We start from the raw sequence: 19,679 nt of genomic DNA, 5'->3' as shown, positions 1-19,679 counted from the left end.
TTAAAGCCCACGCTTTATTTGCGCTTTGCGCTTAAAGCCCCAGGCTCACCTTAGAGCTTTTTTGCGCTTTTCGCTTTTGATAACATTGAGAAGCAAAAGGTCCAACCTAGTTAGAGATCAGTTATAAAGTAAATGTTCAAAGAAAAATTCAGATCAGCTGTAAAGTTGACACATTTATTAAAGACCTTTAGTTTCCAATCTCACTTATATGCGTTAAAAGTCCTAGTCTCTCATTAAATAACTTCGAAGCAGCAATGACCGTCTAAAGAAACTCAAAGACTGTGGAATATAATAGCAAATAAAGAACGTGAAACATCCAACAATAAATTTCGATAACTAAAGCATCAGGCAATAACTTTTTTTCTGATAAGGAAAACATCAAGGAATAACTTCCACAACAACGAAGAGTAAAATGCAAATTCCAACTAGTCCTTAAGGCCTTACCTTCATTGCCATCATCAGAGGCACCATGAGCTTCCTCAACATTGTCTCCACTTTCTTCTGAGTCTGTGTTATATTCTCCTCGTTTCGTCCTAAAATTGCACCCAATTCACCCATTATCATGATATAATATGAGTAGCTTCATGGTTCCAAAATACATGACAATAGGATCAACACGTGCTACAACCATTAGAATCCTTTGCTTCAAAGAAGGTTGTAACAATGCAAAAACAATTCAGCAATCATAAAGAACTTAATAAATGGAGCGGAATCATATTGTGTGCTTGAGGCATACTTACTGTTGACTACACACACAAGTACTGGAGACGACCCCCACCCCCACCCCCACCCCCACCCCCCACACAAAAAAACCCCATACTTGCACAACCTCCAGCCCACTGAAAGCAGACCATTTGTTTACAAGTATTCATATTCAATCCAATACCTACGAGTTTAACCCCTGGAAGATCCCACATGCTGATAGGCCTAGTTATTGTTGTTTTACATAGAACATAACTAATTATTTGCAAAATCATTATCCCTCATAAAAAAGACAGAGAGAGCACGAGGTCCTCATGAATCATGATGTGCAACAAGCCTGATCATTTCAGGTTGAACATACACCTCGAAGCAATAATAATTTTTCTTCATTTGTTTATCAAGCCTAATAGTTGGATAGGGTACATAGTATGAAAATCTATGAGTTCCTTCACATCAGAAAAGACTTCCTTGCATGAAGTAGTTCAAAAATGACGACTTTGCTTTAATTTAAAGAATATAGAGCTCGGTAGTTCAACATAAAAAGCAAAACCAAATACACAAAATTAAAGTAACTAATTGACACTTCAAGAAATCATGATCACAAGTATTTAATAGATACAAGCATTTAAAACAATACTTACGAGAAGTCGCAATTTTTTTTATTACCTCAACGACTCCAACAAACTATCATACATTGTTGGCTCCTTATAAGCCATAACATCTTCTTCCTCATTTTGTGCTTCCGCTTCTTCCTCCGAAGCTATCTCTGAGTTTTCTTCTCCTGAATCATCTATTAACCACCACCCACCCCAAAAACAATAAAAAAATAAAAAAAATGGGAACTTTTGGCAAATAACAGAACACAAACAAAGGAAAAATCGTTTTTATTTTTTTATTACACTCGTTATCCCATTCCATCTATGGCTACTATTATTAGGCCAGCAGTTTCTTCACGATCATTTTCAATTATAACTTTTTAAATATTTCTAATATTTCGAAACTAACTTCAATATTATTTCCAAAACTTCAACTTGTCACAAGGTGGATCCAAGATTTGAACTTTATGGGTTCGGGATGCCACTGAACCCACTGACCAATTGAGTTATTGAGTTAGAAATTTAATATTTGTACATATTTAGTAGATTGCACATATAAACAATTTGAGTCAAAGCTACTAGGTTCAGCTTAACCCATAGCTTATATTTTCCATCCGCTCCCCGTCACCAGGGGCGGCTTCACGAAATTGGTGACCTAATGCTAAACCTCAATAAGAGGCCATAAATTTGTTTAATAAATTCTATACGTATATATGTATTTGATTTTTATTTTTATTTTTTAGGCAAAAATCCCTTACCAACAAGCCAAATTTTTATCCATCGAAATTTTTGAAACTGACTAAAAAGGAAAGAATGTCACATAAATTGGCACGGAGGGAGTAAGACTTTTGGGGTGTCCAATTTTTGGGGCCTAACACATTTGCTTTCCCATTGAGCCGGCCCTGCAACGGTCACTAGTAGTACCACTACACTAACACTAATTATTCCTTAGTAACATTGTTTACAATATACTATATATATATATATATATATATATATATATATATATATATATATATATATATATATATATATATATATATATATATATTATTTAGAAAACTATATTGAAATCAGCATTATGGTATGAATGAGTTTACCTGAGGCACTTGGAGAGGGGTTTCTATTGAGCTTTTCTTCTCTACTATAGCGACCATTTTTCTTCACATTCTGACTCTTCGCTGAAGGCTTCTCTTCATATCTTCTCTTCATACCTTTCCACACACAAAAGAAAGAAAGAAACAAAACAGATAAGTAAAAGGCTTACACCATATGCTAATATCTTGAGTAGATGTAGATTACAGCAGTGACCCAATTTAAAATGGCAAAAGGGAAACAGGCTAATGTTTAACTTAAACTAATACACACTCAGCTAAGTAGATCAGATGAGCTTATGCTAATGCTAAACACTTATCAAAATTCTCATAGAACAAACAGGGACTTTAGTGTATGAACTCATATCCAGGGGATTCAAACAATATAAAACAAAGGCTGGCATTTCTAGTGTAGATAGATGAGATTCAGAATATAGGTTTATGACTTAGTCCAACATGTTGAAGCTCATTTTTCTTAATTACCAGCTGACCTTGACAACATATTCTAGTCAAATAAGGAAGGCAATTGCCATATTTTAAATTAGGTTACCATGACACAAATGACAAACAAGGCTCAAGTCAAACCAACCACTACAGAGGCACAAAAGGTAAATATGATCATGCTGAGCTAATATGAAAGAGACACCATACTGAAACAACATTCACTTTTATATTAAACTACTAAGCATCTAAATAAACATATACAATTGTATCAACAGGATTTCTGCTAAACTAGCACATGGAATAAGAATAAACCTAAACTAATATGTGATATCATATAAAGGCATAGCCAGGCAAAACCACAGGTCAATCTGATGCCCAACTAGCCAAAAGCTTGACATGTATGGCACAACTAAGCAGCTGAACTAATCTGTGACCAATCATTATTGAGCAGACAAACCATACTTAAGCTACTATAAGCTAAATAGCATATGGCTAACCAAAACAAGACATAAAGTGAACCACTGCAGAACAACTAAAAAGGTAAGCACATGCACATAATTAACAAACTACAAACTAATATATAGAACTAATCAAATGAAGACTAAATAATCAATGTAGACCTAACTAACACCTGATTAGCCCGAATTGATGCAGAACATAGAGCTGAACAACTACGGTACTAGAAACGGGATTACCCTAGGCTTAATCATACATAATGCAACTGAAACCACTACGAACAGGAACTGAAACATAACTAACCAAACAAATCACATAAGTAGTTTAAAGCGCTCAAACAATTACCGAAAATTAACTAAGGGAGGTGAATTACCTTCTTCGGGTGCAGCGAAGTGAGGCTTTGAGTCTCCGATCTACCTCGAAACACCACGAACTTCCGAGTTGGTATCACTTGGATTCGAAGCAGTAAAAAAAAAGGGAAAAAAACGTCTGGTATGTTTTTTTCGATATTAATCGATATTATGACTGCTAAAAAAACAAACTAATTCAGCGGCTGAAGAACTCAATATTACCTAGTTCTTGGGAAATTTCATGAATCCAAAAAAAAATCCCCCTTTAAGCAGATTAGGAAGCAAATATTTATAGGGGGTTAACTAGCGTTTTGCTTGTGAAGAAGAGAGAGAAGAGCGTGGGGGACATAGGTAAGTGGAAGGGAGCGGCGTGGGCAAACGGCGGTGGTGGGGACGAAGAGATGGTGGAGAGGCGCGGATCAGAGAGGAAAGGGGAAGGGGGGAGGCGCGAAAATGAGGGAAAGGGAAAGAGGATTAGGGCAACTAAAAAAAATAAGTAGATTGGGCCGGGTCGGGTGAAAATTAAAACAGGTATGGGCTGCTGATGTTGAATGAATAGCGGGCTGAAAAATGTGGGCTGAGTAGTGAATTAAAGTGTGGACTGGTTTCGCGAATTAGGCTTTAGCCCAAATAGTTTTAGGATTTAATTATGGACTGAATTAACACAGACTAAATATTAGTTAATATAAAATATGTAATTATTAGTACTTAGATAAAAAATAAAATGGTGTCGTAATAGCCGTGCAATAATATTTCGAAAATCCACAGTAAATAAACACTATTATTTAATTATGCGAAGATAATGCGATGTGTGTGCGTAAGCTGGGAAAAATGTGCTGAAATGATAAAAATGTGAATTATAATAATATTGGTAACATAATAATAATAATAATAATAATAATAATAATAATAATAATAATAATAATTAGTACTGTAATAGAATAGTGAAACGCCGGTATTGATAAGAAGCTAATAATTATAATAAAAATATTTTTTTTTAAATTTTCCAAAAAATATTAGAAGCGCAAATAGGTATTTCGGAGGAGAGGCAGGACAAAATTGGGTGCCAACAACTTGTCCCTCTTTGCCCGGTAATGATGAAAAGAATTTTCGGGCAAAGACGTTGACTCAGTAGCCTATTTTGTCCCGGCTAAAGGAAACTTGAGAGGATTATGGGTAAATAAAATTTGAGAGGATTACAGCCGAACTCCGGTCTCCGAGTTGCCAACATATCTCTGGTTATATAAGAATCAGGTCGTGTGTAGTTCTGGGATAACTACGACACCTTATGCATAACGAATGCCGATTGGCGTGAATCTTTGCAAAATATTGTCCCAGTGTCGAATTATGATGACACTGGGTATTATGGTAGAAACTCGAAAATTTTGAAAATTGGATATGCTGGAATGCAGACGAAAAATTTGGGTTTGAAGACGAGTGTTCGAGGTAGATTTTTGACCCTTGTCGGGAAGTCTGATTATCCTTCCCAACCAAATTGCCCCAGTTCGCTGCCGAAGAAATAGTTCCACGAGTTGATGTGTGATGCCAACTTTAATATTGTCAAAAAGCCACAAGCTAAAAACAATTGTTAGCAATAGAGAAATATATATGTAAATAAGACAGGGTTGAGGAAGTTTATACTTATAACCCATGTTTCGGAAGTTGCATCCACATCGTACTTTGGAAATGTATTGAATTTATGGCTTCCACTTGAAAAAGAAATTAAGTCGACATCCACATTTATATTAATGAAAGTTAAATCCACATCCACGTCTGTTTTTAAGGAAAGCTAAAACATGATGACGTCCACTTTTGAGTAAGTCTAATTTATGACCATATTCAAGCCCATTTGTACAGAATTCACTGTGCGTGAATATTAATCCACGTCCTTATCCACGAAATCCATGCCATATCATAAAACTCATGATGTAGAAAATGAATTCGCGTCCACATCCACAAAAATCCACTATCCACAAATATAAATCCACGTCCACGGTACGAAATATATATCCACATCCACTTCCACAGACTTTAAGAGTGAAAAAAAATCCACTTCCACGTCCGCATTCCGCATTCCGCGGTACAGAAAAAAATATAAATCCACATCCACTTCCACAAACTTTACAGGCGAAAAAAATAAATCCACTTTCACGTCCGCATTCCACGGTACAAAAATATAAATCCACATCCACTTCCTCGTCCGCATTCCGCGGTACAGAAAAAAAAAATCCAAATCCACTTCCACGTCCGCATTCCGCGGTACAGAAAAAATATAAATCCACATCCACTTCCACATCCGCATTCCGCGGTACATAAGAAAATATAAATCCACATCCACTTCCACGTTCGCATTCCGTTGTACAGAAGAAAATATAAATCCACATCCACTTCCACGTCTGCATTCCGCGGTACAGAAAAAAATATAAATCCACATCCACTTCCACGTCCGCATTCTGCGGTACAGAAGAAAATATAAATCCACATCCACTTCCACGTCCGCATTCCGCGGTACAGAAAAAAATATAAATCCACATCCACATCCACTTCCACGTCCGCATTCCGCGGTACAGAAAAAACTATAAATCCACATCCACTTCCACATCCGCATTCCGCGGTACAGAAAAAAAATATAAATCCACATCCACTTCCACGTCCGCATTCCGCGGTACAGAAAAAAATATAAATCCACATCCACTTTCACAGTACAAAAATATAAATCCACATCCACTTCCACGGTACAAAAATATAAATCCACATCCACTTCCACGGTACAAAAATGTAAATTCACATCCACTTCCTCAAAATTTGTAATGCAAGAAAGATAAATCCACGTCCACGTCCACAATGTTCATAATGCAAAAGATAAATCCACTTCCACGTCCACATCCACAAAATCTGCAGCGTGAAAATATAAATCCACGTCCACTTTTAAAATTGTATAATGCAAGAAAGATAGATCCACTTCCACGTCCACAATGTTCATAATGCAAAAAAATAAATCCACTTCCACGTCCACATCCACAAAATCCACAGTGTGAAAAATATAAATCCACGTTCACTTTCGAAAATTGTATAATGCAAGAAAGGTAAATCCACTTCCACGTCCACGATGTTCATAATGCAAAAAAATAAATCCACTTCCGCGTCCACAATATCCACGATGCAGAAAATAAATCCACGTCCACTTCCACAAATTTTATAATGTAAAAATATAAATCCACTTCCACGTCCACATCCACGAAATCATTCGTGCGAAAAATGATAAATCCACGTCTACTTTCACAAAATTTATAATGCAAGAAAGATAAATCCACGTCCACGTCCACGTCCACAATGTTTATAAAGTAAAAAGAGAAATCCACTTTCACGTCCACAATATCCGCAGTGCAGAAAATAAATCCACGTCCACTTCCATAAATTTTATAATGTAAAAATATAAATCTACTTCCACTTCCACGTCCACATCCACGAAGTCATTCGTGCGAAAAATGATAGATCCACGTCAACTTTCACAAAATTTATAATGCAAGAAAGATAAATCCACGTCCACGTCCACGTTCACGTCCACAATGTTTATAATGTAAAAAGATAAATTCACTTCCACGTCCACAATATCCACAATGCAGAAATAAATCCACGTCCACACAATCTACGATATTGAAATATAAATCCGCGTCCGCTCCCACAATTTGTAATGTAGAAATGTATATCCATGTTTATGTCCACGTCCACAAAATCATTCGTGAAGAGATATAATTCCACATCCATGTCCCGTTGTGACGGAAGTTAAATCTACAATTGTCCCCACGATTTAACATATGATGCAAGATTTCGATCCTGTCATCTCATTAAATACCACATTCTAAAAAGAACTTGTTAGCAACTTGAAATAAATAAATATGTATGAAGTGATGATAAAGTTGAGGAATTTAAACCGATAACAGGTGATCATGTCCGTATCCACTTTGAAAAAGGTTAACTCCACGATCATGTGCCCTTGGTCCCTCGAGAAATGCCACGAGCTAAAAAAACTGTTAGTGGTAAGAATATGTAAATAGCTGGGTTTGAAAGAATTATGCTCACAGCCCTTGGTTGAGAAGATAAATTTATGTCAACTGTTGAGATCAAAATTTCGTGAAGACTGGAACAACGTGCACCGTTTAGCGCAAGCTAACTTTACATCCACATTGAAGAATATTTGCCTTTTGAAAAATGCTAACTCTTTGATTACTTCCATAATTAAAATTTGAAGAAGAGTCAAATATGCGCCACATTCATGTTAATTGAACCTGTCTCATCAAAGAAAAATTGTGAGTTAAAAAGAAAATTGGTTGACTTGTGCTTGTTGGGGAACTTGGTCCTTGAATTGATTCTTGTCCCGGTCGTGTCCACGTTCTTCGAGGCCTCACCACAAATTTCGCTTTGCCAAGGAGTTTCAGTAATAAGTAATAAAGAACGTCTTTTGAAATTAAGAGTAATGAGATTTGGATGACTTCGAAAGGAGATACTTAGTGGCTCTAATAGATAAAATGATTATGAATACTCGAATTCAAACTTATCAACATTTTAGAAAGACATGGACAAACTTTATTTAAAGTTGTTGAACATTTAAGATCACTTTTATGCTACTTCAAAAAAAATTGTCCCAGTTTCCAGTCCTGGAGGCATGTGGTTCTAAACAGTTGAAAAGTGAGAAGTTATAATGAAATTTTTTGGAAGCGATTTGATCGATTTCAAAAATTTGTCCCAATTTCAAGATAATAGGACGCATGAATTGAAACAATGGGAAGACCAAAATGTTACAGAAAAATCCTTATGTATCTTATAGGGACCAAAATGGTTGGACAAACCAAAGACATTGAAAAGTTTTAAGATAGAAGGGCCGAACCCGCCTTGGGTTGCCCACGTATCCCAAAGGAAGTCTGGCCAGACGTAGTTCGTGAAAACTTATTTGGGAGGAAAATGATTCATTGCTAGAGGGGCGACCGAACTCAGAGCCATAGATTGAAAGGGACTACAAAATCGTGTGTTGGGACCCTGATGAATAGATCGGGTTGTGTATCGGAGCTTTGAACGGGGAGGCGTCCTGGATTGTGTGTGAGGACCTTTATACATACTCCGGTTTGTGTACCGAAGCCTTGAAATGAAATGAAATCTTGTGTTGTGTGTCTAGATCCTGATGCATACTCTGCTTTGTGTGCTATAACTTTAAAATGGAATACCCACATTGAAAGGTGGGCGCCGGACTGAAATTAAAATACCCGTATTAGAAGGTGGGCGCCTGACTGAAATTGAAATACCCGCATTAGAAGGTGGGCGCCTAACTGAAATTGAAATACCCGCATTAGAAGGTGGGCGCCTGACTGAAATTGAATACCCGCATTAGAAGGTGGGCGCCTGACTGAAATTGAAATACCCGAATTAGAAGGTGGGCGCATGACTGATATTGAAATACCCGCATTAGAAGGTGGGCGACTGACTGAAATTGAAATACCCATATTAGAAGGTGGGCGCCTGACTGAAATTGAAAATACCCGCATTAGAAGGTGGGCGCCTGACTGAAATTGAAATACCCGCATTAGAAGGTGGGCGCCTGACTGAAATTGAAATACCCGCATTATGAGGTGGGCCCCTGATTGAAATTGAAATACCCGCATTATGAGGTGGGCGCCTGACTGAAATTGAAATACCTGCATTATGAGGTGGGCACCTGAGCTGAAATTTAAAATACCCGCATTATGAGGTGGGTGTCTGAACTGCAATTTAAAATACCTGCATTATGAGTGTTGACACCCAATTTTGTCCCGCCTCTCCTCCAAAACACCTGTTTACGATTCTAATATTTTTAGAGAAAAATTTAAAAATATATATTTATATTTTATTATAATTATTAGCCTCTTATTAATACCCACTTATTATTATTATTATTATTATTATTATTATTATTATTATTATTATTCACAATTTTATCATTTCGGTATTTTTTTTTGCCAGCTTACGCAAACGCATCACATTTATCTTTGCATAATTAAATAATAGTGTTTATTCACTGTGGATTTTCGAAATATTATTGCACGGCTATTATAACGCCATTTTTTATCTGAGCACTAATGATTGCATATTTCATATTGAGCAATATTTTAACACAAGTTATTTAAATAGGTCTTTTATTTAAATTTAGAAGTCAAACTATTTCGTGCACTCAGTCCGTATTTTTGATTTACCGGATCCCAAATCAAAGTCCAATCAACTCATAAATATTTTTGGCCAGCCCATATTTTTGACCCAAATTCTCAGACCAGTCTATGTTAATTTATTAGCCCATTCTTTTAATAACCGGTCAAAAATTGACCCAGTCCAAAAAGGACCGGGTCCGGCCCATTTCCCATTTTAACAAGGGAATTCCTAAGGTTCCCCTCATTTTCCCATTTTCGTCCGCCGCTCTTCTCCTCTCTCTTCCTCTCTTCTCTCCCTCTCTCACCTGCCATCTCCACCATCCCCCTCACGCCCATACCTCTGCTCCCCCACTGCACCTTGTCCCTCACGCTCCTCTGTCTCCCCACTTCTTCTGTCCCCCCGCTCCTCTCTTTCCTTCTTCAACACAAAAACCATAAGAACCCTATAAATAGTGGTGGAGTGGAATCGAAAAAGGAGGGATTTTTGAATTCAGGAAACCCCCCCCCCCCCTAAGAATTAAGCTCTCAGCCGCACAATACCCCCTTTGAAAATTTAAGTCTTTTAGCCTCAAATTCCATAGAAACGGAAGGTGTTCGTTTTGTTGCTAAACATACTCTAAGACAAAATTTCGATTTTTATCAATCTCTCTTATTTCTGGGAACTGAGTTTTGAAGTGTTCGAGGTCATATCGAACCCTCCGTCCCATTTCGCTGCACCCGAAGCAGGTAATTCTCCATTCCATTTTTGCATTCTTTCGTTGCTGGCGTTATTTTAGTTGTTATTCCATGATTAAAGTGTGTTAGTGTAGTTAAGTCAATTTAGTTTGGTAGATAAGTCTGTTTGCACGTTTTCTGTGTTGGTCTGTTTGTGTGGTTGAACATATTTCATATATGATAAATTTAGTTTAGTCTATTTAAGTATGTGAACAACTTTCTTTAGTTAATTAATTTCAGTCCGGTAGTTGATAAGTGTTATGTGTTCATATATGTTTGTTGTCTCAATTGGTTTAATTTCAGTATAATGGTTTAGTAGCATTATGCATGTTTCCTGTTTTGGTTGGTTTAATTTCGGTCTAATGGCAAAATGTCTAGATGTTCATGTTTTAATTTGGTTTAGTTCCCAGTTCAGTGGCTAACAGAAATCTGTCTGTTTATGTCTTGATTTAGTTTCAGCAATTTCAGTTTTTTTATATATTAGTATTTATGTGTTCACGTGAGTTCATACAAAGATGAATAGATAAGTTAATAATGATATATGATGTGTTAAATGGTAGCCGGACCCTGTATGCTTAAATGTCAGTTTAAAGCAAGATTTGAGTCATCTAGATTGGGAATAGTTAAGGTTTAATGATCCTCTGTTTTGACTCCATTTCTTGTCTAAACAAGTTCCCTAGAAAAGAATTTCAAAGTTTTCAGTTTTCAAGCTTATTAATCTAGAAGTTGTAGATGTGCTTGCTTAATTTTCCTTATTAATAGTGTTGGTTAAACAGTCGAAACATGCTCTCTAATTCAATTTGAGACTTGAGATTATAAATATCATCATGTTTTCAAAGTAGTGGTTTCCTTTTGATTGTTTATCAAATGTCCCAAATGATATTCTGATCTATTAATAGTTATATTGATTCACTTGATCCTCGTCATGTATAGCACAATGCTTGAGATAGGAATGACATTATTGCGCAGAACGACTTCGTTTGCTAGCTTTATCTATGTGCATGCCATTCTTTAACTGGTTTCAGTTCATAATGGTTTGAGTCATGCCAGGCCTGTTTTCGTTCTGCTGTTGTTAAGTACCAGCCTTAAGACCCAACACACCCCTTTCTAAGTATTGGTAGTGAGACAACAGTTGATTGTGATTTTGTTCATGTTGAAGTTTTTAAACAATTCTTTCTTTCCCAAATAATCAGTCACTTAAAGAAGTGTACTTTTTTTTTTCTTAACTGGGATATTGTTTGCCTTATTTTCCCTCCATTTGTTTACTTCCCTTTGAGTTAACAATGGTCTGTTCAGATCATGTATTTGTCAATTAAGTATAATATTCAGTATCGGCAAGAACCCATTTTACTAAGACTACAATGAATTGGTTTTGTTATTCACATACCCTTCATCTCCTTCATTTTTTTTCTTATTGGATTGATTCAAACAGCTAGTTGCTATTTATGAAGATGATGTTAAAGTCCCAATGGTTTCCTTGTCCAAACTCATCATGGTGATTGCTTGTCTGGTGTAGTTCCCTTATTTTAGCTTTGTAAGAGTGATTATAGATACCATATATGAATAACAATAGCCTACTTTAGATCAGTACCTGTTCCGTATGCTGCCAGTGTGCCTGTTGGATCCCATGTCTACACGAATATGCCCATATGTTTGGTTAGAATCTGCATGAATTTTAAATGTTGCAAGTATGCCTTGGTTGAGTCCAGTGTATGTTTGAATACTATGAATGCAGTCAGTTCAAGTCTGGCTATATTGTATATTGCAGCATATTGTATCTTACTTGATTTCTGTATATGCCTCAATTACCCCCCCAAATACATGATATACAAATCTTAGTGCACACCCATGTATACCAGGGTTGTATATTCTTATATACCCTTTTCAAGTACCCCAAAGTACACTGAATATCATGCTATCTCATCTGTACAAGCATGCTTATTTTGAAGTTCACTGCCACTGCTGGGCAGACTTCTTCACTTCGGTACATGTTGTATTAGGTACTTTTGTGAAGTTAATTGCTATTGTTGTGTAGTTGCTATTTTCCTTGGTATATTATATAGTTGGACAAAATTGGGTCCATTATTACGATATAAACGCTCTAATGTTATTGAAGCAGTGAAGCCATATATATCTGCGTATACATGAAGTATATTAAAAATGTAACTATTATGTATCATTTACTGATCTAGTTTGAGTTTATATTTTGCCTTATTCATTGAGTGTATACTAATTCTTTTCTCTCTCATATTTTTGCATGACCATCGCATACGAGTCCGAGGGACTTGTCTCCTTTTCCGCATTCGGTGTTGGGTCAAGGCCCAACATTACCTCCTCTCGGGTCAATCTACACCTACAGCAGATTAAAATATTCTGGGCTAAGCCCAACAGCAGCCACGGATTCGCAGCAACATATAAAAGAAATCTGTTGGGCCGAAGCCCAATAGTAGACAGTTTCCAGCAGTCCCAAAACGGGCTGGACCCATTTGACATTATCTGCTCTTTTATTTTGTTTTTCTGCATTTAATTCATATTATGCAACTGACTCTTTGTTTGTTTTGTTTTGTCAACTTAGATGAACCTTAATGAGTTAATAGATTTAGTTTAGTAATGGGTAGTTAGTTTAAAGAAGATTAATAATTAATTCCATAAATTCCATTTCCTTCTTTTTATATTAAAATTATTTATAGTATCCATAATATTTACTTCTAGAATAATTGATAGTATAAAATTCATATTTTCGAATTAACGGAGTCACATTCTTATTGTCTTAATTTCAAAACATCATTAATATGCAAACATAAATTCAAACATATTTTAAATAATTCTTCAAGTTTTGAATCAATCATATATATATTTTTAGCTAAGCATAGTTAATAAAAAGTGATGGAAAGGATAAAGAAAACTTTCAATAGCCACTTTGTATTTTGTTCCTAAAAATCAATAAACATCTCACCATTTGAATTATTTCAAGTATCTCGTGAAAGCGTCGCATAAACTCGTATTTTTGTCTACTCATATATAAATTATCTTTGCAGGTTTTATTGCAAAGAATATCATTAGTATTCGAAATCATATCAACATTTATAAGTTTATTTTAAATGGCATTTGAAATTTTCTTTTATGCAAATCATCTGTTTTCTACAAATCTCATTCCAAATAGCATTTTTATTTAAAGTTTTATCAATTTCTATCAATTTTGTTTTAAATGGTGTTTGAAATCTTTTTATGCAAATTATTATATTTTCTCTAAATCTTATCTTAAGCAATATTTATATTTTTCTTTAAAACTTTAGCGGTATTTACAAGCTATTTTCTTTAATTTTAAATATTATATTTGCATCTTTAGCCCTAATTAATTAACCTAAGTTTGATCGGATAACCGTAAGTTAACGGATTCTAAAGGATGCCTAACCCCTTCCCTTTAGGATAATATAGAGCCCTTACTTAGAATCACACTGGTTAAGTAGACTATTAATTGAGGTTTAGTTTTAACTTTACCTTAGTTAACATTTAGGTGTCCTAATTCACCGTTAAATTAATTAGGTGGCGACTCCTTAAAATAAAATAAATAGGAATCACCAATACGTCATATTCCTATTTCGACCCGGTTAAAATGGGGTGTGACAATGAGGTGGGTGCCTGAACTGGAATTTAAAATACCCGCATTATGAGGTGGGTGCTTGAACGGAAATTTAAAATACCCGCATTATGAGGTGGGTGCTTGAACTGAAATTTAAAATACCTGCATTATGAGGTGGGTGCCTGATTCGGAATGAGCTGGTCGAGAAGCGGTAAAATAGTTTGCTTGGTTAAGTTCATCCAAATTTGGGAATCTGGCATAGGCAAAGTCTGACGAACCCCATGAGATGGAGTCATATGTGGCGGAGTTTGAAAAAAAATGACCGATTTTGAAGTACCATACGACTCAGTTCAGCAACTCGTTGCTCCAGACGAGCAATGATCTCCAGATGTGTTTCTGTTTCATTAGAGGATGTGGGATTACTTGTGATCGGTAAACTAAAAGATGGCTCAGATGAAGTGGTTGCATTGATCAAACTTTGCTCTATTTTAGAACGAGTCTTTTTGGTTAACCAGGTGATTAGTGATGAGTCAGAGTCTGATTTCTTGGCTTTAGATCGTGTGAAATATGGCTACTCCGCCAGTTCCCCTTTTAGCACAAGTCAACCTTTTTCGTTTTGAAAATAAGTTTAAAAGAAAAAAGATAAAAAAGAAAAGAAAAAGAAAATGAGTCAGTATACGATAAGGACACTTTCCAATGAGCCTCTCTTGAAAACGTGACAGTAGAAGATGATATTTAACTTTATCGTAATTTCTTACAATTTCTTTGTCCATATATTTGTTATTCATGCTTATTATTAGTAGGTTTTGACTAAACATATATATATATATTTGTACTTTTGCACCATTGTGCCTTTTTTCATTAAAGCCCACGCTTTATTTGCGCTTTGCGCTTAAAGCCTCAGGCTAACCTTAGAGCTTTTTTGCGCTTTTCGCTTTTGATAACATTGAGAAGGAAAAGGTCCAACCTAGTTAGAGATCAGTTATAAAGTAAATGTTCAAAGAAAAATTCAGATCAGCTGTAGAGTTGACATTTATGAAAGACCATTAGTTTCCAATCTCACTTATATGCGTTAAAAGTCCCAGTCTCTCCCTAAACAACTTCGAAGCAGCAATGACCGTCTAAAGAAACTCAAAGACTATGGAATATAAGAGCAAATAAAGAACATGAAACATCCAGCAATAACTTTCGATAACTAAAGCATCAGGCAATAACTTTGTTTCCGATAAGGAAAACATCAAGGAATAACTTCCACAACAACGAAGAGTAAAATGCAAATTCCAACTAGTCCTTAAGGCCTTACCTTCATTGCCATCATCAGAGGCACCATGAGCTTCCTCAACATCGTCTCCACTTTCTTCTAAGTCTGTGTTATATTCTCCTCGTTTTGTCCTAAAATTGCACCGAATTCACCCATTATCATGATATAATCCGAGTAGCTTCATGGTTCCAAAATACATGACAATATGATCAACACGTGCTACAACCATTAGAATCCTTTGCTTCAAAGAAGGTTGTAGCAATGCAAAAACAATTCAGCAATCATAAAGAACTTAATAAATGGAGCGGAATCATATTGTGGATCCATATAGCTAGCCTCGACCAGTTTGTGCTTGAGGCATACTTACTGTTGACTACACACACAAGTACTGGAGACGACCCCCACCCCCACCCCCCACACAAAAAAACCCCATACTTGCACAACCTCCAGCCCACTGAAAGCAGACCATTTGTTTACAAGTATTCATATTCAATCCAATACCTACGTGTTTAACCCCTGGAAGATCCCACATGCTGATAGGCCTAGTTATTGTTGTTTTACATAGAACATAACTAATTATTTGCAAAATCATTATCCCTCATAAAAAAGACAGAGAGAGCACGAGGTCCTCATGAATCATGATGTGCAACAAGCCTGATCATTTCAGGTTGAACATACACCTCGAAGCAATAATAATTTTTCTTCATTTGTTTATCAAGCCTAATAGTTGGATAGGGTACATAGTATGAAAATCTATGAGTTCCTTCACATCAGAAAAGACTTCCTTGCATGAAGTAGTTCAAAAATGTCGACTTTGTTTTAATTTAAAGAATATAGAGCTCGGTAGTTCAACATAAAAAGCAAAACCAAATACACAAAATTAAAGTAACTAATTGACACTTCAAGAAATCATGATCACAAGTATTTAATAGATACAAGCATTTAAAACAATACTTACGAGAAGTCACAATTTTTTTTATTACCTCAACGACTCCAACAAACTATCATACATTGTTGGCTCCTTATAAGCCATAACATCTTCTTTCTCATTTTGTGCTTCCGCTTCTTCCTCCGAAGCTATCTCTGAGTTTTCTTCTCCTGAATCATCTATTAACCACCACCCACCCCAAAAACAATAAAAAAATAAAAAAAATGGGAACTTTTGGCAAATAACAGAACACAAACAAAGGAAAAATCGTTTTTATTTTTTTATTACACTCGTTATCCCATTCCATCTATGGCTACTATTATTAGGCCAGCAGTTTCTTCACGATCATTTTCAATTATAACTTTTTAAATATTTCTAATATTTCGAAACTAACTTCAATATTATTTCCAAAACTTCAACTTGTCACAAGGTGGATCCAAGATTTGAACTTTATGGGTTCGGGATGCCACTGAACCCACTGACCAATTGAGTTATTGAGTTAGAAATTTAATATTTGTACATATTTAGTAGATTGCACATATAAACAATTTGAGTCAAAGCTACTAGGTTCAGCTTAACCCATAGCTTATATTTTCCATCCGCTCCCCGTCACCAGGGGCGGCTTCACGAAATTGGTGACCTAATGCTAAACCTCAATAAGAGGCCATAAATTTGTTTAATAAATTCTATACGTATATATGTATTTGATTTTTATTTTTATTTTTTAGGCAAAAATCCCTTACCAACAAGCCAAATTTTTATCCATCGAAATTTTTGAAACTCACTAAAAAGGAAAGAATGTCACATAAATTGGCACGGAGGGAGTAAGACTTTTGGGGTGTCCAATTTTTGGGGCCTAACACATTTGCTTTCCCATTGAGCCGGCCCTGCAACGGTCACTAGTAGTACCACTACACTAACACTAATTATTCCTTAGTAACATTGTTTACAATATACTGTAAATATATATATATATATATATATATATATATATATATATTATTTAGAAAACTATATTGAAATCAGCATTATGGTATGAATGAGTTCACCTGAGGCACTTGGAGAGGGGTTTCTATTGAGCTTTTCTTCTCTACTATAGCGACCATTTTTCTTCACATTCTGACACTTCGCTGAAGGCTTCTCTTCATATCTTCTCTTCATACCATTCCACACACAAAAGAAAGAAAGAAACAAAACAGATAAGTAAAAGCCAGTGTTTTGGACGGCGCGCGGCGACAAAAGGCGACAAGGGCTTGCCTCGCCTTAAGGCGAGGCGAGCGGCGAGGCGCTCGCCTTTTTGAAGTGCGGCGCCAATAAATACCAATAAATTAAAATATTTAATTGCATATATAAATAATCAAAATCTCACTAGCAATAACATATTAGCAAATATTTCAATTAAAAAAATAATAGTAGATAGTAGATTCTAAAAGTTTAGAACTTGAATGAGTCAATGACTCAATAATTATTGAACAGAAAAAACAGAGGAGAAAATACAGTCACTGCCTCACTGGCAGTTGAGAAAAAAAAAACAGAGGAGAAAATAGAAAATGAAAAAAAAACAGAGTAGAAAAAGAAGAAGAGAATAAAAGGAGGAATAAGAGGAGTCGTCGCCAGAAAAAAAAAACAGGAGAAGAAGCAGAAGAAGAAAACAGAGGAGGAAGAAAGAAGAAGAAGAAGAAGAAGAAGAAGAAGAAGAAGAAGAAGAAGGAGGAGGAGGAGAAAGAGAGTGTACCTGAAAAGCTTGAAGGAGAAGAGAGGCAAAAAAAACCCTAGCAGTTGTTTTCATTTAAGTCTTCAACTTTTAATTGCCTTTTATAAAAAAAAAAAATACCCAGTGTCGCCTCACCACAAGTGGCGCCCGGCCTCGGCGCCATTAGCGCCTTTGGCTCGCCTTTTGAAGGTGAGCTCGCCACAGCCCTAAAAGGCGGCACCGCCACGCCTCGCCACGCCTCTCGCCTTTGGCGAGATGGCGGTCGTCTTTCTCAACACTGGTAAAAGTTGATTGCAACAAAGAATCTGATTTTGATTTTAAAGTGAAAGAGAAAGAAATAAAAAAGAACCTCGTTTTCTGCCAAATCGTTGGTTGCCCACTATGCTGCAATTCAGTGACCAAAAGGGTTTTTTCCTGGGGTTTTGAGAGAGGGTTTAAGGATGTTGAAATTTTTTGAAATGGACTTCAATTGGGCTGGGCGTGTTAGAGATGACTCGGGTCGGGTCGGGGAATGCGGGTGTGGGCGGGTTAAGAGAGGTGTCTGAATTGGCTTATTTTAAGATATTTGTTTTAAAATTGAAAGATAAAGTTATTAAATTTGATTTGAAAGATATGCACAAACAAAATTAAATTCAAAATCACACTTTGTTCAGATTCAAAATTTATAAATAACTTAACAAGTAAAGAGATTACAAAAAGTGTGATATACACTGCACATTCATGAAATTGCACAGCCATTGATATACCTAATATGCACTATATTTTCTTTATAAAGATCAAACCGTGTGGTGTGGATGAAGTGATAAAAACATTTTGATTTTATTTGAGGATAAAATGGTGCAGATTGTGTTGGAGATATTATTTTGAATTGTAACAGAAATATTGCACCACAGGGGCCAGACCCACCTTGTCCCGAATCACTTCATTCCGAATCCTATCTCTCCTGGTATACCCGCACATCCATATCAGCATCCGCATCTCTGCTACCACTGGTGCATCTTCACCGCACATGGCCGAACCATCTCAACCTCCCTTCCCGCATCTTATCCACCACAGGGGCCAGACCCGCCTTGTCCCGAATCACTTCATTCCGAATCCTATCTCTCCTGGTATACCCGCACATCCATATCAGCATCCGCATCTCTGCTACCTTCATTTTTTGGACATGAGATTTCTTAACTGGCCAGCATCCCATCCCATACAACATAGTCGGTCTAACCACCACTGTGTAGAACTTTCCCTTTAGTATAGGCAGCACATTCTTATCGCACAACCCCCCCCCCCCCCCCAATGCGAGCATCCATTTCATCCATCTAGCTCTAATACGATGTGTGATATCGTCATCAATCTCACTATATTCCCTTGGATGATCGACCCCAAATACTTGAAACTTTATTTCTTCGGGATGACCCGAGCATCTAGCTGCACGTCCTCATCCTCTACCTGAATCGCCTCACTGAAATTGCACTCTAAGTACTCTGTCTTCATCCTGCTTAACTTGAAACCTTTTGACTCCAGGGTCTGTCTCCAAACCTCTAGTCTCACGTTAACGCCGCTCCGCATCTTGTCAATAAGCACGATGTCATGTGCAAACAACATGCACCACGGCATCTCTCATTGAATGTGGCGCGTCAGTGAGTCCATCGCCAAAGCAAAAAAAA

The 19,679-nt window shown here is 36.4% G+C and overlaps 2 protein-coding genes across 4 annotated transcripts; both read right to left on the bottom strand.

Annotated features, from left to right (window-relative positions):
• Positions 1–228: 228 nt before the first annotated feature.
• Positions 229–18,549, bottom strand: LOC132633181 (uncharacterized). 3 transcript variants are annotated; one of them, XM_060349427.1, is made up of 4 exons: positions 18,368–18,549; positions 2,399–2,512; positions 1,369–1,492; positions 229–533 (listed from the first exon to the last, which is right to left on the bottom strand). In XM_060349427.1, the coding sequence occupies exons 2-4, from the start codon at positions 2,508–2,510 to the stop codon at positions 263–265; spliced, it is 507 nt and encodes a 168-aa protein (XP_060205410.1). In that variant the 5' UTR covers positions 2,511–2,512; positions 18,368–18,549; the 3' UTR covers positions 229–262. The 3 variants fall into 3 exon arrangements, 2 of the variants coding, with proteins under 2 accessions (XP_060205410.1, XP_060205409.1); XM_060349426.1 differs by lacking the exon at positions 18,368–18,549 and adding an exon at positions 3,666–4,114; XR_009579604.1 differs by lacking the exons at positions 229–533; positions 1,369–1,492; positions 18,368–18,549 and adding exons at positions 1,499–2,200; positions 3,666–4,113.
• LOC132634324 (uncharacterized) lies at positions 15,112–18,308 on the bottom strand. The gene is made up of 3 exons (XM_060350590.1): positions 17,354–18,308; positions 16,360–16,483; positions 15,112–15,507 (listed from the first exon to the last, which is right to left on the bottom strand). The coding sequence occupies exons 1-3, from the start codon at positions 17,463–17,465 to the stop codon at positions 15,237–15,239; spliced, it is 507 nt and encodes a 168-aa protein (XP_060206573.1). The 5' UTR covers positions 17,466–18,308; the 3' UTR covers positions 15,112–15,236.
• Positions 18,550–19,679: the final 1,130 nt, after the last annotated feature.

This window comes from Lycium barbarum, chromosome 3 (assembly GCF_019175385.1).
Source record: "Lycium barbarum isolate Lr01 chromosome 3, ASM1917538v2, whole genome shotgun sequence".
NCBI lineage: Eukaryota > Viridiplantae > Streptophyta > Magnoliopsida > Solanales > Solanaceae > Lycium > Lycium barbarum.
The sequence above is the reverse complement of the archived record's forward strand: the minus strand, read 5'-3'. Positions and strand labels throughout refer to the sequence as shown.